The sequence below is a fragment of the Pinus tabuliformis genome, chromosome 2_2 (assembly GCF_031772625.1).
Source record: "Pinus tabuliformis cultivar Carrire ecotype Pingquan chromosome 2_2, CPIR1, whole genome shotgun sequence".
Lineage (NCBI taxonomy): Eukaryota > Viridiplantae > Streptophyta > Pinopsida > Pinales > Pinaceae > Pinus > Pinus tabuliformis.
Window position 1 is genome coordinate 319,839,165 of NC_142300.1, and position 22,458 is coordinate 319,861,622.

General features: G+C 37.9%; 1 protein-coding gene across 1 annotated transcript in view; it reads left to right on the forward strand.

Annotated features, from left to right (window-relative positions):
* The first annotated feature begins 5,777 nt into the window (after positions 1–5,777).
* LOC149192572 (glycine--tRNA ligase, mitochondrial 1-like) overlaps positions 5,778–22,458 on the forward strand; it is a 55,578-nt gene continuing 38,897 nt past the window's right edge. The window contains exon 1 of the mRNA XM_089404646.1: positions 5,778–6,594. Within this exon, the coding sequence (XP_089260772.1) occupies positions 6,073–6,594 (522 nt within the window). The 5' untranslated portion in view covers positions 5,778–6,072. The remainder of the gene's footprint in view (positions 6,595–22,458) is intronic.

Sequence of the window (22,458 nt, forward strand, 5' to 3'; positions counted from 1 at the left end):
GTTCACACATCGACTAGATGAAATCAACATAATATGTCCTCATATGAAATATGAGGTGGTTGACAATAATTGGAGGTCGAAGGAAATGTGTGAAGAAAGAAGGGAAGAGATCGTGGAATATGCAACTATGAAGAAGGAAATCAACATTCTTACCTTATAGTCAAGGAGACACGAAACTGACTGAACCTAAACTACCACATGCTCATATATAACTAACTACCACCATTTCATCGGGCTATCAATTAGGTACGTTAGTGACTCGACTGATAAGGAGAGGACGGGCAGTCACTTACTCATTGTCTTGGTCGGCATTCATTATATACGTAATTACGTCATTCGAGATAATTTGATCAGGATATCTCCATGAAAAAGACAAAGACTCTGATGAAGTCTAAAAAAGAAAGAGACCCTTGACATTATATATCTTTTGGAGATGTGTCAATGTGTATGCCAGATGTTGATGCAAACATAAAGATGTCATGATGAAAGACCATCACAAATATAATTTTGATTTAATGTTCATTTCTTATTTTTGAATGATATATGGATGGGCTTATGCAGGGCTACCAAGGGAAGAACTGTGGATGTCTTCCACAGTTGATGCCCATGTAGCAGGATGAAAGATCCTTAAGAAAACATGGCATGAAGAAGGTAGCATGGCATGAAAGAAGACCAGATATGGACTAATGGATCACTTTCCAATGAAAGGAATAATGACATGACTAACTCATGGATGAAAGTGATGGATGGTTTGTGCCCTATGAAGAAGTCCCAAAAGATGTAGACTCTATGACAAAGAAGAAATTCATGACATCAAAGGAAGGCATTCTACAAGCAATTGGTTATCCAATGTTCTCCACCTAAAGAGTTGCTGAAAGCAAGTCCTTAGTCAAGAGAGAGCTTGGTCAAGTCCCTAGTTAAGAGGGAACTTGGGTACATTCCTTTTATAGGAATGGGTACATTCCTTCAGTGGAATGGGTATGTCCTCCCTAAGTTGAGAGGGAGAGATAGACACATCATTCTTGTCTTCACTTGGGAAGACAAAATGGAGGATTGGGTAAACATCTGGCATCTGATGCTCTTTGAGGATGAGTTAGGGCATCCAAGATAAGAGTAGTCGTAGAGGACCGATATTCTTTCAGGATTGGGAATCCAAGATAAGAATAGTCCTGGTGGAACATACTTTGAGAACCTGAGTAGGGTATGTTCCAAGAGAAACAATAATGAGGGTGTCTATACATCATTAGTCTCACAACATTGAGCTCTAATCTTGTGGAGAGATTGAGTTGTTAGTTAAGGCCTTGCTATGTGACAATGTTGGTTGATATGATGCTATACAGATGGGTTACCAATCCAACTCTTCTTATGAGAATTATTCGGATTGAGAATGTCCAAGTACTTGGTATGGATTATGAATACCTCCCTAGTTAAGAGGGAGTGTTGAAAAGTGTAACTAGGTTCAGTCTCATAATGACATGTGTAATCATGATTTTATGTAATTGATGTAAAGAAGAAAATAAAATTATTTTTGTAATGCTTGAATCATGGGTTTCATGATCAAGGAATTTTATTTTATAGTTAAGGCTCCCATTGTGAGCCTTTAGGGTTGGTCATCAAGTCATAGAGTCTAGGAAGTCAACGTCATGTATTGAAGACATGTTATATATTGTAAAAGGCAATTTTGATTGTGTAAATAACCCTCCAAGACCTTGTCACAAGCTACTTCTCATGTCAGCCCTTCTAAGAAGATGAAGATGTTTCTAAACAAGCATGTCAGCCCATATGCAAGCAGAAGTCGACTCATTTTGATGGAGAGATCACTATATATAGGGCAACTCAGCCTCACTCAAGTACACAATTCGATCAAGCAAAGAAAGAAAAAGATAGAAGTGCAAAGATCACAAGAAGAAGCTCTATTACCAAGCGAAGAAAGAAGGATCATCACCAAGGTTGTTTTATAATATGTTTTGGGTTGTTATACTCCACATGTGAGAGGATCTAGGGCTGTATATTGCAGGAAGGGCTGAAATACCATAGTCATATTTAGAGGGTAGATCGAGGAGAAAATCAAGGTGATTCTTAAGCCGAGTTGAAGGAGAAAGAGTCCCCATCTAAAGAGAAGGAAATCAAGGTGTCATTCTCCCTCACATGCCACATTTAGGGTTTATGAAATAGGGCTGAGGGATGCAAATTTGAAACAAGTGACCGAAATCTGAAGGAAGCCGAAATAGTGGGAGTAGAAGGAAGTTTGACCATCATTGAATCAAGGAAGAAATCAAACTAAGAATGCTTATGACTTGGTCTTGGAGAGGTTGTTGTTCAAGGGTATTGGTCTTGGTATTCGTCAATTGGAGTCTCTATAAGAAGAACAATTCATTTGGGTTTTCCTCTCAATTTGGAGAGGTTTTAGCCCTGGCTTATCGCCTACATTATGTGTCTCTTGTCTCTTTATTGTTTATGCTATGATAATTGTTTGATGAAGAAGAACACTATAATAATCTAAGTAAAGAAACGATCCTAATCTAAAGAAGTAAAAAAACATTCACAAACAGTTATCATTGATAGAGAAATCTCCTAATTCTGATGCCCTATATTTCTCAACATCCTCCTCATGCAAACCTGTGACCTTTCATCTCCAGTTTCTACTATTTTCCTTTATTTTCATAAGTAAATGCCAATAATTGCCACTTTGCCTTTCCAAAGCCTTTGCCAATTTCCTTAGCCATAATAAACAAGTGATGCCCACTAGGATGCTTTTGCCCAACATTTAACTTGGAATAAGTGTCCCATGACATTGGTCTTATTTTGCCTTTATTACCTTTATTACATGAGATTTTAACCCGTGGCTGTTACATTAGAACCCAAATCTATAGATAGTTTGTGCCTATTGTCACACCTAATCCACAGATCTCATCTAGTTAATAAATTCCTACCATTACCAATTTCCCATGTGATCCTTTTTTCCATAACCTATATCCCTGAGACCACATTTCTCCAAATCATTGACCCACCCCTAGTCAATTTTGATTGTTGTCTTAACCATACCTCCACTGACTTATCCTTTAGGTATTTTAACCTCATGATTGAGCTCCATAAGTTGTTTTCAAAAAGCATCCACCATCCACTTTTTGCAGTAAGGGCTAAAGCAAACAACTCCTAAATTTCTTAGGCACTAGCCTCCAATTTATTTATTTTATTTTATTTTATTCTGATTTATATATATATATATATATTATTTTATTTTATTATTTTATTTTATTTTTATTTTTATTTTATTTATTTATTTTATTTTATTTATTTTATTTTATTTTTATTTTTATTTATTTATTTATTTTGCTGGAATTGCCAATATTTCCCATTTCACCAGAGACAAACCTCTTTTTTGATTATGGCCATTCCATAAAACCAAGAGCTCTCAATTTCCTTATTGACATTAAAACACTTTTGGGAATTTTGGCTTAGATTAGCCAAAAGTTTAGTTGTAAGTTGGTTGCTATCTTTGGGGAGAAGCATAAATCGATTATAAGACCTCCTCTCCATGATTGGACTCAAATCAAGCATGGAAGTATAGCCACTTCCTTCCATGTGAATCATCACTAACATGTCGATTGACAAGAAGCTTTTTAAGGTGTTGGCAAAGAGGAAGCACTGCTACAAGCTTGCATATTCATTGTCTCCTTATTAATAACATGCCATAGGTTTATCACACTATTGTGGTCCAATTCATGGAATTTAAGAACTATTCTAATCCCAAGGCTAGCTTGTTTTCATATCTTACAAGTTGGAAACTATGGTACTTAGTTGCCACAATTTATCTACTTCTCCTCAGTCTTGACAACAAACTCTACTAGAGGCTAAGTTCATAATTGAGCTTGAGCAACAAACTACAATGTAAATGAGTTTGGGTGTATGCATTCATTATCTTGGCAAAGATCGACATGGGAAAATTGAATTTATGGGAACCCTCTCTTGTTTAGAGGAAATTTCTTCTAATAAATGAATGCTGGTTACACCTGTGGACAAGAAAAGGTTTTCGACTATCTAATGGGGTGAATACAAATGCGATGTGGCATGGGAATGATACTCTGCATGACAATGCTATGTTTGCTAGTTTTGAGGGTTGAAACATGCATTTAAGTGCCACAAGATTAACATCCACCAACCAAATAAAAGTCTACACACTGGTGTAAATCAAATTTATTTTGCTAGGAGCTCAAGCCCTTTTGATGCATTTTCTTTAGCTAATTCATGAATATCTTAGGTGATTACACCTTGATCCCATCATTGAATCCATATTTGTATTGTTAGAGATGAATCATCTAGTATGATAATTGATCTTTATCACCCTAAAAATTGGGTTTGATAATGATAAAAGAGAGTCTTTGCTTTCCATCGCATTAAATGAACTTCAACAATGAAATATAACTGATAAATCCACATCCCCTATGATAAAGGAAGGCATTGAGTCATTTGTCTCTCCATGGTGGAGAAATATACTTTCTGGCATGATATATGGTTCCTGTAGCAGAGAAATGATTGTTGAGAAAGTAACATCTTGAGTGACACAAAGCTTGTTGTGGAGCTCAAGACTCCCTAAATTTAATGATCCCATCCTTACACTCGTCAATGAGCTATAATGTGGGAAAAGAAATCTAATCCCAACTTAGAAGCTCAATAATTTTTTCCTCGAAAGCCATTTAGGGGCTAGGTTTGTTACAAAGGTTGTGGGGTCAAGTTTCAAAACTAGCTTTGTGAATATTGTGGGTCTTACTTGATGTCTCCATTATATTAAGTTGTGAAAATTACAATTTGTTGGTTTACTCTAGGTACCATTCTTAGATTAAGGGGAGATGCTTGATAGGTTTCTTTGAAATGTGCATTTCATTGGAAAATATGTTCTCTATCTCACACACACATACACACATGGACATCTCTCTCTCTCACACACATACACGCATGGATATCTCTCTCTCTCTCACACACATGCATGCACACCCAAGCTCGTTAACATCATAAACTATTATTACAATTAGAGATTGCTCTATCAATAAGCCATTCTCCTTTTTGATCTGTCCCCTTCTTCACCTATTAAATTGTATGATAATAAAAACTTAAAATTGCTCGTTCTCCATAATAATTAACCAACCATTACCCAATAACACTATAGGTTTTGATTATTTAAAATAGAAACTTGAAGTTGAAAACAATTTTAAAACCTTGCTTGAGAGATTGCATAATCTTAATTACTAGTACTTTAATCTCAATTTTGTTAGCATTTTTCATTCCCCACAAATTCGTAAGAGACAACAATAACTTCCTTTCCCAGTCCTCAAAGACGGTGCCAACCTAATATGTCCTAAATGACCTTTGGATGCACATTAATATTAAATTTATTTACAAGTTTCCAAATTATTATCAATTATTTTTGTTAATTATTCATTTCTCGGACAATTAATAATTATTTTTTTAATAATAATTATTATGATTTGTATTAAACATAAGAGGTTGCAACCACATTATTTTAGCTTGCTATAGAAATAGTTTTTTTTAAGGTCATTCTTTCTATTGACCCTAATTCATGTGGAGTATTGACCCTAATTCATATGGAGTTGGAGTTTAGGTTGAGAGGAGAGTGATTTTTATAACAATATCTTTTGGTAAAAACCATATAAGAGATATTCTCGAACAATAGTGTGGTTCATCTTTTCGACAAGAAAAAAATAATTTAGAGTGATTTCTTTAATAATTTCTTAGAACAACTAAATTGAGTGGTTGTAAATTTTTTTACATGATGCATCAAAAGAAAAATGCATCAAAAGTGATTAACTGTGCCTCATTTAGAGCTTCCGAGGGGTAGCCAGGGATTCCGATATGGCGATATGTTGCTGCTCTAAAACTCGGCTCACCGATATGGTTGATATGCCGATGGGACCATTCCATCGACTCCCGATATTGCGATGTTCTGCTAGGGGCATAATTCGATATGCTGATATTTAAGAGAATCCAATCTTTTCAAGCCAGGAAGCCCTAGCTCAGCTTCATATACGCTGATGAAGCCGAAGCCTGGGTTGCATGCATCTAATTGAAGCCTCATGTAGATTCTTCAAATTTGCCATCCAAAGCCCACCTCGCACCCATTTTCAGATCCTAAATCGCCTCATCAGAAACCCGATTTCTGGATTTGAGAGGGTTTATAGTACTGGAGCAGCGACAATGGGAACAGCGGAGACCGACGCTGAAACACTGAGAAAATCAGTTATTGAAAAACAGAACATAGTGGACAAGCAAGGCGACGAAGTTCGCGCCCTCAAGGCTTCCAAAGCTTCAAAGGAGGCCATTGAGAATGCTGTCAATCAGCTGAAGGAATTGAAGTTGGAGCTGCAATCTTTTTCCAAAGAGCTTCAGTCTAGGCTCTCGGAGGATAGCGGAGCCGCTATGAGCAAAGAGGCTTTCAGGCAGGCCGTCAACAATACGTTGGAGAGGAGGTTATTTTACATACCCTCCTTCAAGATTTACAGAGGTGTTGCTGGGTTGTATGATTATGGGCCTCCCGGCTGTGCCATCAAGGCTAATGTCATTGCCTTTTGGCGACAGGTTAGTTATCGTTTCTCTGTACGTTAGTTGTTAGGCACGTAACATAGGTTTGATCCTTGCCCAAATGTTCAAATGATGTCCACACTAGCTTCCAAGGAGTGTGGCATTACCATTGATAATAAGAACTGATAAACATAAAAAATCGAATGTGCTATACAAGTCTCATGTAGTGTGCCCTCCACTGATGAAAAATACAGAAATTAGAAACCCATGTGTACACTGAGTTTATCTTTAAATAACTACTGGAGCGGTTGTCGTATCTGCATTTTAAGATGTTGATTTTATTCAGAAGTGGAACATCTATTTTGCTGAGTAATGGGTCAAACACAAACCAGAGACATGCTAAAATCGGAACCCATGTTCATAGTGATGTAGAACCAAAGGATGAGTGAAAGAACGCAAAGCAGTCTCAAAAACAGTACACCACTTATAAACTCGTCCAAAGCCTCCTTCACCAAGGAGACATTCAGGTCCAAAGTTTTTGGTAGTTGCTGCAATCTCCAGAACTGTAAAAGTTTGAGCAACAATATTAGCAGAGGGGTCATTCTTGATAGATAAGGATCCCCTCCTTTTGAGGCACATAACACTTATCTGGAGTATGACTCCAGTCCCTGCCCTTCGACAGAAACCCTGCACTAACTCCCGGCTTGGATAGTCCAGTAGCATGGCACAGCCATCCTGACATGTCTTCACTCTACAGGTTTGCAAAATTTCGAGAGAGACCACAGCCCTAGTATGATTTGAGGTGCAACAAGCTTTGAGTCTGAAATAAAGATCATTACATCAGCCAAAGAATTTGCTCCAGATCTATACATTATTTTTTTTAAGAAAATGCCTTACTCAAAAGCAATGGATTGGGGTATGGCATTCTAGATCTAGCCACCACCACCACGGCAGATTCCTTGAGCGTCTCCTCCTTTTGGAAGTTGATTACACTTGGGAGGTTGAGGCATTGAGCTATTTTGAGGAGAAGAGCTACTTGGAGGGTCTATATATATTATAGAGGTCTGTTCACATTTTCGAGGCATCATCCCTTTTCTTCAAGCATATATATAGCAAATCACTGTCATAACTGGCAGGGTGATGGAAAGAATAGATATTGCGTTTCTTCTCTGGCACTATGTTTTGGAATTTATCACAACAAATATCTGACATACATTAATGGTTGTTTGTACATTGTTTCCAGATTTACTAAACTAAAAAAAATCAGAAAACCACAAGAGCTTCCCATTTTCATTGGCACTTCGATTTGCATATTTCTCTTCCATTGAATCTAACCCCCATGCATCTCCTACATGGGTCTCCTCAACTTTAGTTCTATCAGTGCAATCTTTGTTGACTTCATTGCCCTCATGATTGTCGATAGTTTCAATTGTGTCAATTTTGAACACAGATGTCATTTGTTACTCCATCCTGACCCCCTTTTTTTTCGCAACATGAAATACAAATTATGTAGTGGGGTTATGACACATATAGAAGCAATTTGTCTCTCCAAGAATCAATGCCACTGGTATTGAACAGAATCACATTGAAGTCCTCAATATATCTGTTTTCCTAATAACTAAATTTCCTGATAGATAATCTATGAAAGAATTAGATATTGAGCAAGGAACCATTTAGAAGTCAATGCAAAATGCCTTCCACTAAATACCTTGTTGAACTGACCCACAAGTGAGAGGCATTTGTCATGTAATGTATAAGTAACATTTGGATTGGAAAACTGTGCTTCCTTTCTATAGTGCACAAACACCAAGTTGTCAATTCAGATGGGAGCCAAGGGTACTATACGAAAGGTTTGTCTCTTACTGTCATGACCTAACTTTCCATTGAGGTTTTTCCTCACAGAACCCATGAAGAAAATAGATAATAGAAAATTGTTGCATTTGTCAAACATGAAGACAAAACTTCCAAGAAAATTTCTAGGAATTAGAAGTCGGAAGCTTCCAGAAAAAATTGTCCACTGTAGCAATGAGAAGGATCACATTTACTAATCTTCAAAATAATGCTTTCTTCTTGTGATTGGATTGACTAGGGAAGAAGAAGTTGTCATGTTAACATGAAATCCAGTCACCCGATGAAAATTTGGAGACAGAGGTTTATCATACCCATTCTATGATGTAACGAGTCTCCCCTAACTTGGATCTGCTAGCAGAGATATGCTTAGTTTGCCAAACCCTACTGCTTTTAGCCTCTCTTGGCAGAGGGAATTTGCATTGGCTGCATCTCTGTGAATCTTGCATCAACTGAGATGATCATTGGACCTGAAATATTTACAGAACTCTAATTGCTAAGGATTAGGTTCACTCCAAATTTATCTTGGCATTCCCTAATAGTTTTAGCAAGGTTTTAGCACTAGGTAGGAACACTAACTTGTTATGAGTGCACCTCCATGCCTCCTATTCCATTCATGCTGATATACTATTGTGTGAAGTACTGAAATCTTACTCCAATGCTATATAAAACCTCATAATACTGGCTGTGGATAATTGCTGATCCAACACAAGTATTGTTTCATTTACTAAGCATCTCCTTAAACTCTTACTACATCGTACTATTGATAAGTTTCAGCTCAAAACCAATAGTTTAAGCACTGTTAAACATAATATTTCTAATTTATATTTTGTTGTCCTTGAGATCTGATTTATAACAGCAATGACATCTTTTATACTGAACTATAAATTTGCCACATCTCTGAGTTATCATTACTTGTTTCATGAGTATGATGAGAATGATAAACTCCTAGCATAGTTTCATGGGATACTTCTACCACTTAAGGTGGCTAAGCAATTTTATTTTATTGCTTGCCAAATGTATAATAAGCAAGTTCTACGTTTCATCTCACTTGTCACTTTAATCCTCCAACAAAATAACAAGGTACACAACACATGTCATGCTCTTTAAAGACTTTTTAAATTGGAGTGGAGTATTGCATGCCTCATTTGTATTTGAATTTCAAGAGACTAAACAACTCAATCACTTGTCAATCCAAATTAAAGCGCTTTGAGTTTGATTAGTTTAGGGTTGTGTTGCACCTTTAATCTTTATTCCTTTCGTGATAGAGTCCATTAGGTCCACAATGTTGAACATGAGGGCTCTGATACCACTTGTAACATGACCCCCTTACATAACTAGGGATGTTAATTACGTTAACCCGAGAATCATTGTGTGGTTAAGAGAACGATCATCAAGAGAGAGGTGGTTACTACGAAGAACTGATACCCAATGTACCACAAGACCCGTGAGGACCAAATGTACCTCCCTAATTGTTGGACCATAATAATTGGATTGTAGATTTTATGATTGTCCAGACTACTTTATAAAATTTCCATAGTGAGAAGAGACTCATGCTACAGGATGGTCATCAGGACCATCAAGAATGTACTACGGAGGGGTACTAGGACCCATGCAAGAAGGTGCCTTGACAGAGGTACATTGAGAACCTTTCATTTCAAGCATCAAAACCATGCACCATGACACTAGCTTGAGTAAATAAACCATGCAAGTGCTTTACATGAGGTCATTTTAATATGTCAAGTCATTATTTGTCATCTGGTGGCCCAGGCTTATGGAACATTCAACTTTCATTTCCTAGGAGCAGTATTGTCCCAAAGGTCTACATGTTGTTATTGTCCCAGAGGTTTGTATGCTATATACCATGGTGTGTAAACCATCCGACTTGTGGATGCACATTTAGCATATGGGCTAACAACTATGCCTAATGTATAACATTGTCTATGGCTATAGAATCCACCTCCACCTTGCATGTGATTGTTCAGCTATAAGATTGTACTGGGGTTCTAGAGATAATTCTCCTCCACCCAACAACTCCCAGGAATTCCAAAGATTCCTGAGATTTGATGTAACAAACAATCCAAGTATGTTTGATTATCATAGACAATACGTCCCTCAGTATTGTAGAATTTAGGATGGGCACTGTGGCACAATTGACGATTCCTTGCCCAACCATTGACAGACTGCTATTGTAGTTGTCATCCCTTAGCTCATGAAGACTGTCCCAATGACTGAATATTAAGGGATTCTAGAGATCTAATTCGACCTCCTCCCTTTTTAGCTTAACAATGTTCAAGTACAGGGATTCTAGATCTAATCCGATCTCCACCCTCCTGGCACAACAATGTTCAGGTAGAGGGATTCCAGAGATCTAATCCGATCTCTACCCTTCTGGCACAACAGTGCTCAGGTACAGGGACTCCAAAGATCTAATCCGATCTCCACCCTTTTGTCACAACAGTGCTCAGGTACTGGGACTCAAAAGATCTAATCTGATCTCCACCCTTATGGCAGATCAATGCTTAGGTACATGGACTCCAGAGATCTAATCTGATCTCCACCTTGTTATCGTTCTGTGATTTTGAAGATTGGCAAGACAAAATTCAAAAGATACATCAAACCGCTTAGGAGTCTAGGATCTAGCCCTCCTAGATTCAGGGAGGTCTCTCTTTGTATTTTTAGGATTTGACTTTATTTTCAGTGTTCTAATGTGTTAGGCTAGATGTAAAAATGAAGGAGATTTATTAATTGATTGCTTCGTTGGGGTAGATCATATATGAATCCTTTCCATTGGGCTATGGAGTCAAAGGCTGGGTGGTAACATCAATTTTCCAGAGCATTTACAAGGCAAGCTAACTGTTTATACTGGATCTAAAAGTAGAATGAGAAATGAGATGACAGAAAAGTGATATCAGTAATGATTAAAAAGCAGTTAAGTATTTCTTAATCATACATCAAAAGAAAACATTTAGATTGTAAACACAGATAGAAATAAGGTGCTCCAACAACATATCTTAATCTATAATTTCTGCTTTACAATAAGACTTAATGATGCATAAATGAATAAAACATAGATACATTCAGCACAGAAGGGAAGACATCACCAGGTCAAAATAGATCAAGTATCTTGCAAACGGTCCTTTTTTATTGATGCTCTAGCTCAAGATTACAATACTCCAATGAGAAAAGATAGTTCAAATGACTTGGGTCCAACCCCTAATACTTCCAATGCATGAAGTATTTAACTCAAAACCTACAACGATTTGCCTTATACACTTGGCAATATGTTATTAATTACAACAAAAGAAAATTGACTAGTGTAACCACGAAGTGGCCATGCTGAGAAAACTGGGACACCTGGTCCTCTTTTTCAGGGATGCTGTTGCTGAGAAATTAATTTTGTTGTAGTGGCTCTGCTGACATGGCTGGTGCTGACTTAGATTTATGTTGTCACTTCAATCATCTTTGTCTCGTTCCTCCTGATAATCACACAGGTCACTCCACGCTTCTTCATCTGGAATCTTGATCTTCATTAGCCTCCTGTATATTTCATCAGCTTCAGTGTATTTTGCAAAGGTGGGTTTAACTACAAAAACATGTTTCAGCTCATGCTCAATGTAGATTTGATTGCTGATAGCTTCCAACAATGCCTTTCCTGTTATGCTGCCTTTGATGTTGGAAAGATTTGCAACATCCGTGGCTATACCTTGGAGTTTCTTGACATAGTCCTCTCTGGCCATGAGTTTGTCATTTATGACAAACAGAGAGGGGAGACCTTTCTGATTTAAAGGCTGAATTCTGTTGAAGAACCTGTTCACTGTTAGCTCCAGATTTTGACATTTTTCTTCTAGCTACACATTCAAGCTCTTCTTAGTCAGCACCTTCTTCACTTGAAGTATAGTCTCTGTCTTGTCTGCTACTCCCAACTCTTCTAGCTCATACTTGTTTCTTGAATTTAAAAATTTGATTATCCTGTTAGCTGTTGTTGGCATGTCTCCCAGCTCTTCATTAGTAGCTGAAATAGCTTCTCTAGCCTTTTCAACTAATTCCTTCTGTTCAAAGATAATTTGGATGTTGGGCCAAATTTCATTCATACCATTGATTATATTATTCCAAATAATCTCCTTCACTCTTCCTAGAGTGTTCCCAATAGATGATTCTTTCTTTGATTTTTGTAGCCTTTCAATCAAGGTCCTTGCCCTCTGCATCTCTACTGAGTGGTCACTTTCGGCCCTTTTGATTTGATCTTGCAGCACATTAACTTGAGTTTCCAGTCTTTTAATCTCCTCAGTCTGCAGATTCATGCCTTCCATTGATCTGGCCAGTTGTTCTGTGCTGCTTCCTGCTCCTGTGGCAGCACTTGCTGGAGTGGTTATGGGAAGAGCTGTTAGAGGAAGGGCCTCTATTGTTGTGTTGGCCATCTGTGCTGCCTTTTCTTTCTCTTGCACCATCTTCTCCATCTCTGCTTCCATTTGTTTGATCTAGAGAGACTGCTCCACTATTAATTTCATCATATCAACCTTTTGGCTCTCTGTTTCCTCTATCTCCTTGGTCAGTGGGTCATGTGTAGCAGGCATCTTGAGCTGCTTCTTCAAAGCTGCTATATCCATCTCTTTTTCTTTATTATTTCTTCAATTGCTTTCACATATGAGGGATCATACCCAATCTTCACTACTAAGTCTTCTAATGACCTTTGATTGTGATGAAATCCTTTCCAGCTTTCACTGGGATTGAGCATTTGATAGGGCCACCTACATTTTAAACAAGTTCATAGAAGTTTTGGTTAGAGTAGATGAAATCATTTCACATGTATGCTTGTGCATTTCCAACTGATCAATTGGATAAACACTTCTGGCATCAAACTCAAAAGAAGTTTGCTTGTAATTTGCTGGAATTTAGGCTATGTTGTTTGTGCTTCCAAAAATGCCATATGCATTTTTCCTTTTTCTGAATCAAAGGTAGAGAGAAGTCTGCCTTGTGCAGTTGCACTATGTTTCCAAAATTGAGCATAAGTGTTCTTTTTCAATATCTCATTCCTGATTTTAATCTCCATGAATGTGTCAAAGACTGTCTCTTCCTTTTCTCTAGTCACATTTGTAGATGATGACACTTGAAGAGACTGCTGCCTTTCTGAAATCGGAGTGGCAGGAAAGGATTGCCCCCCAGTTGGGGATGAATCTGGAATATCAATGATATTGATGATTGTTTGCTGTGGTGATCCTTTGTCTATGTCCATGTGCTTTCTGGGCTTTTTCCTGTATTTCAACTTGAATTCCCTCATAGAAGTATCAGTCCCTGGTGACTGATCTTCTCTAGGCCTTTTCCCGGTTATTCCCTGTTCTTGTTCTTTTCCCTTTTCAGTTCTATCTTTAGTGGTCTGTTTTTCCTGCTGTCTTGGAGTCTGTGCACTGGAAGAAGAAATCACTTGTTCCTCAGCCTCCTGCAATGTATCAGGCATCCACTCAATCTGGTTCATGTATTTTTCAATTTCAGGCCTTTGCGTGTGAATATAGGCTGTTGACTTGTTCTCCACCCTTTTCTTGGAGATGATACCCCATGGGTCATAGGACCATGTAAAACTGTGGGTGAAATTCATTTCCTTCAATCTTTTATCTGCCTCCTCCCCTGCTGCTCTGCTGTTACAAATGAAGGGACCAATCTGAGATTTGATCCTGAACTGGGACTTTTTCTTAGCTGCTACAAAATGCACTTCATCTGCATTAATCATTTGTCTGATGTATTCAAGTGCAAAGATCCTCATGGGGAGGAACTTTGGTAGCTTATAAGGGGCCAACTCACAGCCATATACTCTTAATTCAGTGTAATTTTGGTACAAGTACCAGTCACCTGTTCTTGCTTGGTCAGTCAACTGCATAATTCTTCTTATTTCTTCACTGATCTTGGGTTCTGTAGTCCCACTGAGGAGGCTCATTGCTGGGTGAACAAACATTTCTACAAATGTCTTGTAGCTGAAGTCCTTTTGGTCTTTCATCACTAATGTTGTCCAGAAAATCACAGATTGGGGTTCACCTTCTTCATTCATCTTGCTCATTGTAAACTGGAACCTGTCTGCCTGAAAATAAACAAACATATACACCAAAACTGAGGAGTATTGAAACACTTCCTCTGTGAAGAAATTGACAAACTACTCATGAATGGCATCTGCTAAAAATTGGCTGAAATTGAAGAGGATAGAGGGCTTGGATTCTGTTGACAGAATAGATAGGAAAGCTATGATAGCTTCATCAAGCCATTGATCTGAATAATAGCCAAGTAAATAAGAAAGAACAGTGACAATGTGTCTAGTTCTGTCAGGGAAAACAGAGGAGGAATAAGGAGGATTCTTGTTTGGCAGAGGTGTGTGCTCAGTCATGAAGAGTTTTAAGGTTTTAGCTCTTTTAGAAAAATCAAGCTTCTGATACATTTCAGTGAGAATCTCATGGGAAAACGGAGTAGTTCCTTCAATAACAGGAGCCTGCATCATCTGCATAATGGACTTGGCATCAATGGTAAACAATATATGTCCTGTTGGGGCCATCACTGCCCTTTGCTGTGGATTGTAGCAGGAGTGGCATTTCCTGATTAGTTCTAGGCAACTATGTGTTTTAGGAAAAATGTAAAAAGGTAGATTAGTGTCCCAGAGGCTTATGTCATCCATCTCCTCCACAAATTTATCCTCCCACCAGCAATATATGTCGAATAAATCGAACTCTGAGAGTGTTTCATGTATCTTAAAATCCCTGTCTGCAAGTGGTATGTGATCCAAATCCAATGGTGGGTGCACCATTGGATTAAATACTCCTTGTTCCTTTTTCTTTGGTGCCATGGTTGTCTTCTAAAAAAAAACCTCTAAAAACTGACCTGTGTTGAATTTGTAACAGAAGGGGATAAGAAGAAAAGGGAATTCAGAGAGGGAGAAAGAAAAGGAGTAAACCAAAAGTGGGATTCGAGAATGGGAATGTTTGATCACTGTAGAAAAATAGATCTTTTTGCGACTATACTGTTGTTTTTGTATGCACTGTGCGTTCTCTGTGTATGTCTAGAGGGAGATGAATTATGCCTGCAAACAGTGAGAGCTCATTAAAATTTGAAATGGATATGAAATGGTGCTTTTGTAGCTTTGGAGTGATGCCGTTGGATTGGCCTTAGTTGGCGCGGGTCCATTGGCTAACGGTCTAGCCAATTAAATGCAGAACGGTGGGAACAAAGGTGATAGGCGGATGGGACGGGTTGGCGTCGTGAGGTGGCGGGAGCGACAAACGGTCACAACGGCAAAGTGGTTTGACTAATGGCATAAACCATTTTTTCGGGGGGCCTGGGGAGTGGTAAGCGGTATGAGAGGGGGGGTGCGAAATCATGAGAGTGCGACATGTCAGAGGTTTGAAACCACTGATTTCGGACCCCCCCGGGATTAACTTTCGGAGAGTTGGGGGGGGGGAACACACGGGCCGTCGGATCATATGGAGTGAGCGGGGATTTGGTAAGAGATGGGGGTAGGTAAGATGGGATGTGACGGGTAAGCGCGTGGTGGGGTAGGGAAATAAAGAGGGGGGCGGACTATAGGAAAATAGGGGTATAGAGTAAGGTTAAGGGATATGATATTGGAAAATAACTCCTTCCCCTTTTAATTTCTTCTCCTAACCTTAGAAAAACAATGGGATATTTCTTCCAACCTTAAAAGAGAGTTTCATGTTTTTCTTTCTTTGAATTTTCTCAGTCTACCTACCCTTATTTTCTAGTCCAACATTTTTTCTTTTTCATTTGCAGGGTGCATTTGTTCTTGCAGTCCCGTTCACTTTTCTTTCATTTCTGACTTACTCTATCACTTATTTCTCCCATTTGTCCAGATTAAACAGTTGAACCAATTTTATTTCTACCTAGCTACTGATTTTATTTCTTCCCCTCAAAGAGCATAGCGAAGGGTTCTCCCTTTCCCGTAGCGATAAGGTTATCCCATCATAGCCAGTAGCTACGGTTCCAGTCCTATACTAAGTAGAATATCCAGTCCCAGCAGCATAGCCAGCATCTTAACCAGATCATGATCCAAATCCATAGCCTGTTGAAGCACTACCTGTAGAAGCACCAATTTTTTAAGCACCATTACTAGTCGTAGCATAGTTTAGTTCTTTTGATCCATATCCAGTGCCAGTAGCTTATCCAGTAGTATCAGTAGCAAGAGCAAAGCTAGATACGGAGGTAGAAGCAACAGGAAAGGCAACAAAAGCACATGTCCTAGCTAAGGTGGTATGGAAAGGCCAAGATTACACTGTTGGGCAGATCTTTATTTTCTACCCTATCAACAGAAATTGAAATTTGTTCAATCATCCTTAGACTGTATGATTTGAACAACATTTGGGGTTTTCTTTTTGTTCTTATTTTTTCTCTTTTGTTCTTTTTCCTCTTTTTTATTTTATATACCCTCTTTTCATTTCTTTTCTTTTCTCTCTTTTCTTTTTATGAAATCAATTTAATATTGAAATCTGTGAACAATTTGAAATCTGCAGATTGTGAAATACTCAATCACCTTGAGATCCTATAAATTATAGGACCCTAACACACCCTTCTAGCACATCAGTGCTCAGGTACAGGGACTCTAGAGATCTAACTCGATCTCCACCCTTTTGGCACATCAGTGCTCAGGTACAAGGACTCTAGAGATCTAACTCGATCTCCATCCTTCTGGCACAATAGTGCTTAGGTATAAGGACTCTAGAGATCTAATTCGATCTCCACCCTTCTGGCACAACAATACTCAGGTACAGGGACTCCAGAGATCTAATCTAATCTCCACCCTTCTGGCACAATAGTGTTCATGTATAGGGAGTCTAGAGATCTAATCCAATGTCCACCCTTCTGGCACAACAATATTTAGGTACAGGGACTATAGAGATCTAATCTGATCTCCACCCTTCTGGCACAACAATGCTTCAGGTACCGAGACTCTAGAGATCTAAGTTGATCTCCACCCTTCTGGCACAACAATGTTCAGGTACAGGGATTCGAGAGATCTAACCCGATCTCCACCTTGTTGGCATAATAATAACCAACTACAAGTTTGTATAGGGACTCTATAAGTAATCTCCTCCATTCTTATGCTATTAACGACCTCTAGAGGCAAAACCCTCCACCCTTAGGTTGTAGTGACTCCACCCTACAAAGGGAATCCAGAGTCTACTGAAGTCCTCATCGAGGAAGGTTAATCTGGGGTAGCCAATATCCTCTACCCTTTAGCCAATGAGGGGTTCTAGAGGTAAGGCCTCCACCCTCAATCAATTCTAGATCTGCTTATCCACTGAACATAAGTTAACCAACCCTAGTTTAGGAACCAGTGCTCGGACATTCACTTCGATAAATACAATAATGGAAGTCACTCAAGCCGTCTCGTGGAAATCGAGCACATAGTAGTAGTCTAATATCCCAACTACTATAGTGAAGAGGCTATACAATTGTTTGATCTTACGGTTCTGTGTTTCAATGATGTCTCCAACTGGGAACAACGTCATTGCGATAACAACTGATTTAAATGTGCACAAAACTGGTTTAGAATCGTTGCAGTTGGTTTTCTATGTCAAGAAATGCTACAAATGTCCCATTTCTGGCCCTAACCTTGATTTGCCCATCAAGACCACTGTAAAATCCCACCTTGACAAACTTATGGTTTTTCTTCAAAATTTATGAGTTTTTTAGCTTGAGTTTCAGTGAAGTAATTTGTCAGACAGTTTGGTTGAATACTGCCATAGGTGCCTTATCATAGATTTCATGCCCAAAATAATTCACTCAAAATTTTAATATACCCAAACAAGCATAAATGGCCAGCATCAGCCCAGGAAATTAACACATCATGGATATATGGTAATAACACTCACAGGAAATGTAGTTTCTCATTTGGAAAATAAATACATAGTGAGTAAGTAAGAAAGAGTGAACCTGGTCATAGGCAACTGTAGGGATATGTGCTTATATATATATATATATATATATATATATATATAAAGAACACCCCTCTGGAAATAATATATATAAATATCAATCCCTTGATTTGAGGAACGTTGCCCAGGTGTCAACGCTATGTACAATGCCTCTGAAACATGGTTTTGGCTTCATTCATTGCAGAGAAGGAGAGCCACGATGGGATTTATATCACTTCACTGCTATACGCTGCCCATTGCACCCTCAAGAGGCTACAACACTTGCATGCAAACCCAGAAAGAGAAAACAATAACTCGTTCTTAGCTATAAGTCACCTTTGGAGTATCCCCAAACAAAATAGAGAGGAATAATTAATATGACCAATAGAGATAAGCCACATCCTGTCCAGGGGTTATCAACTTATCAACACTTCCCACAGAGAGGCAAACTACCACATTGTTTGTTGAGTACTTCACAAATCGAACCCTTCTACGCAAAATATATCCAACAATGAAACCCAAAAGTATTATATTTGTAGTACAGAGAGAACTCAACTCTCATCAACAGAGATTCAACCCATGAACAAGTGTCTTGTCCAACACAAGAAAGATGGTTTTCCTTTCTCCCTTCCTTGAGAACTTCCAATTTGATTAGCTAGGTTCCCCCCCCCCCCCCCCCCCATAGTTAGGGTTAGTCCTATAAGGTTAAAAGTAATATAGAGCGGAGTATGGTGGAGATGTTGTAGTGTAAATGTTTAAATCTTGGCTCAATGAAAAGTAAAAAGTAATAAAAATAATAAAATTTGATTTGTTATATTACCAACGTAGATTCGTCTTAACCCCTGATCTATCAGCGTCGAGAGGGATCAAATCATTTAAGATGCAAACCTCTTTTAAAGTGAAAAAGAATTGATCCCTCTCGGCGCTTGATAGATCCGGGGTTAAGATGGATATAAACCGGTTATTACTAATAACTATAAAATATTTAATATACGAGTTAAACATACACACATTTAAAAAAACATGTAACACAATTCTTAACCATGGAGATTCACCCCCACTTTACCATGGAGATTCTTGACCCACAAATAGGCTTTGTTACAATACTATGACTTATCAATACTAGATACCTTAAAAACGATAACTCATTTCATATATATATATATTATGTTATGTTAATTTAATTTTTTAACATTTTTTTAATTAAATAAAAAAGTAAAAGAGTAATAACTACTTTCGAGATAATATTCAACATTTCTTAATATTATATAGAGGTTAAATCCATACCATCCACCTATCAATTATTCATAATTAAATTAAAATTTGGGAAGCCCTATGTCAATATAAATATGCTTGTAAACGTAATAAGAAAGATACTAAATTTCAGTGACCTTGTTATTTGCCCACATTTCCTCTATAAAAATAAGGGCTTTCTTCTTGGAAGATGGGGCATAATCTTGCCCTTCAAAACCTTTGTAAGCTTTCTCATGAAGCATTCATTGTTGGTTCTAAGGCGTTTGCAATGAGGCATTGATAATATACACCTTCACTCTCAAAATCTTATGTGCTAATTCCCTAATTTATGATACTATGGTAATAAAATCACACATTCAAACACTTAGGGACTATTATATTATTGTAGTGATTAGTGTCGAGTCTTAATGATAACAAGATGGTGGATTTTGATCCAATTGTGTATATGAGGAGCGCATTGCAAGTATCACATATTCCACGATTACTTCTAAATATCCCCCTGAATCCCTTGACAACTTCAAGGGAATTTACAAACCTTCACAAAATTAAACCCTACTTAATAAGAAGAAACTCAACGTTCCTCACCATTAAATCTAACCATTGGATAGAATTTAATATTTCTAAATATATATTTAACAAGTATAAATTAATTAAACCAACCTAGATCTATCTTAACTTCAGATCTACGAAGTGTCGAGAGAGATCAAATCCCTCTCTTGAGGTGCAAACTTCTTTTAGCGCTTCCGGAGTTAAGATGGATCTAGGCTGGTTTAATTACTTTTAAACATGCCACATTAGAAAATAATAGCATGGGAAAAAATCATAGGTTAAGAATACCATAGGGAAAAAACCATAGGTTAAGAATAACTGGAAAAAACCATGGGTTAGGAATACAATGGGAAAAACCATGAGTTGGACTTTGAAAATGTTAAACAAGACATTACAACATCTCTACTATAAATTTTTTATATTTTATATTTTATTTATTTATTTATTTTTAATTTTATTTTGACTAAGTCAAAATATTAAACATTACAATATCGCTACCATACTCTGAGTCGCTACCATACGAGAGACTCTAGAAAACCTTATGAACCATGATTACAAAATTGATATTCAAGTGGTAATTGTTTTTGTGTAAAGGGGTCATTTCAATTCTATTAAAAATCCAATATTGCGACTTATCAGGTATCTAGAATTTAAAATAAATATTATAATTGTTGATAATAGACATATTGGTCACAATATGATGAGAGATACAGACGACAATACATTGAAATTGAAACTGAATGCTTCACGGTTGAAAATTTGCCCCATAAATAAATAAAAAAATGCATTTTATCTAGTGTTCTACGGGGACTCGCCCCCCCCTAGGGGTCGAGTTTCCTAGCTCCCCCACGCTCCGGGGACTTGGGGACGAGAGGGGGTCGTTTCCCCACGCTCCCAAAAAACAGGGTACGCAGGGGGATGTGCCAGGGGGTCGTTTCCGTAAAAGGGGTCGTGGGGGGTCCGATTTTTGTAAATGATTTTTTTTTTGTTATATATATATATATATATTTTTTTTTTTTTTTTAATCACAAATTTAATTTTTGTTTATTGCAAGGGTTTCATTTAACTTTTAAGTGTGTTTGGCATTTGCTGCCCTCCCTCCCTCACTCCATTCGCAACAGACGCCATCACGCCGCCGAGCAACACTCCTCGTCGTCATCCCGTCGCCATCGTTGCTGGTCCGCTGGAAGGCTGAAGCCACGCTGCACTGTCACCATCATTGCTGGTCCATTCGAAGGCCGAAGCTGCAACCTGCACCTGAAGGATGAAACTTCAAACACCGTGGATGCCTGTCACCTGAACCGTCCGCTGACGCTGGTCCGCTGAACGCTGAAGCACCGTGGACGCTAGTCTGCTGAACGCTGAAGCACTGTGGATGCTAGTCCGCTGAATGCTAAAGCACCGTGCTGACTGTTGCCCGACCACTGCACCGTGTTCACTGTTACTGCTGCTTGACTAGTGACCACCGCACCGTGCTACCGCTGCCTCCCCACCCCCCATCGACAGTCCTGAGTCAAGCTGTAGCCTGTAACGGTAAGTACCCACAGTCTAAATTTTTTCCATTTTTTTGTAATTCTCAATCTTGTAGCTGCGTTATTTTTTTTTAAACTTGACTGTGTTTTTAAAAAAAAATTGAAACTTGACTGTTTTTTTTCATTTTTTTGGTTGTAATTATTATTATTATTATTTATTTATTTATTTGTTTTGGTTGTTGTTGTTGTTGTTGTTTTATATTTTATTTTATTTTATACCTTGTTGTTTAAATTTTTTAGAAATTAGTTTGACTGTGTATTAATTTTAGGCTGCGTTTTTTAAATTTTTTTTTTCTTTTTTTTTTTTTAAACTTGACTGTGTTTTAAAAAAAAATGAAACCTGACTGCTTTTTTCATTTTTTGTTGTTGTAAATTTTAATTTTTTAGTTTTGACTGTGTATTAATTTTAATTTTTTTCTTGTAAATTAAAAAATAAAAATAAAAATTCAGTGTTCAATTGTGTGCTGTAGCTTGTTAGTATTAGTCAATCTGTGTAATGTTTTTAAATTTTTTTATTTTCATTATAGGCTGCAGCCTGCAACCTATATTTTGATTTGTCATTCAACTTAGAAAGTTACAACTATGAGTCAGAGTCAAACTTCTTCTGGGAACAATGAGAACAGTGACAGCAGCTACAGTGGTAGTGAGCCACAAGATGTACAAGAAGAAGTTGAAAGCGGTCACAAGGAGGCAAGAAACCAAAATAGGCATGGTGTAGATTTTGGAGGCCCACCAAGAGAGTTGGAAAAATTTGCAAAGGGGACATTTAATCCTCTAAAACCACTTCTAATCTATGCAACCAGACTGCTGAAAAAGAATCCAAAAGTTGG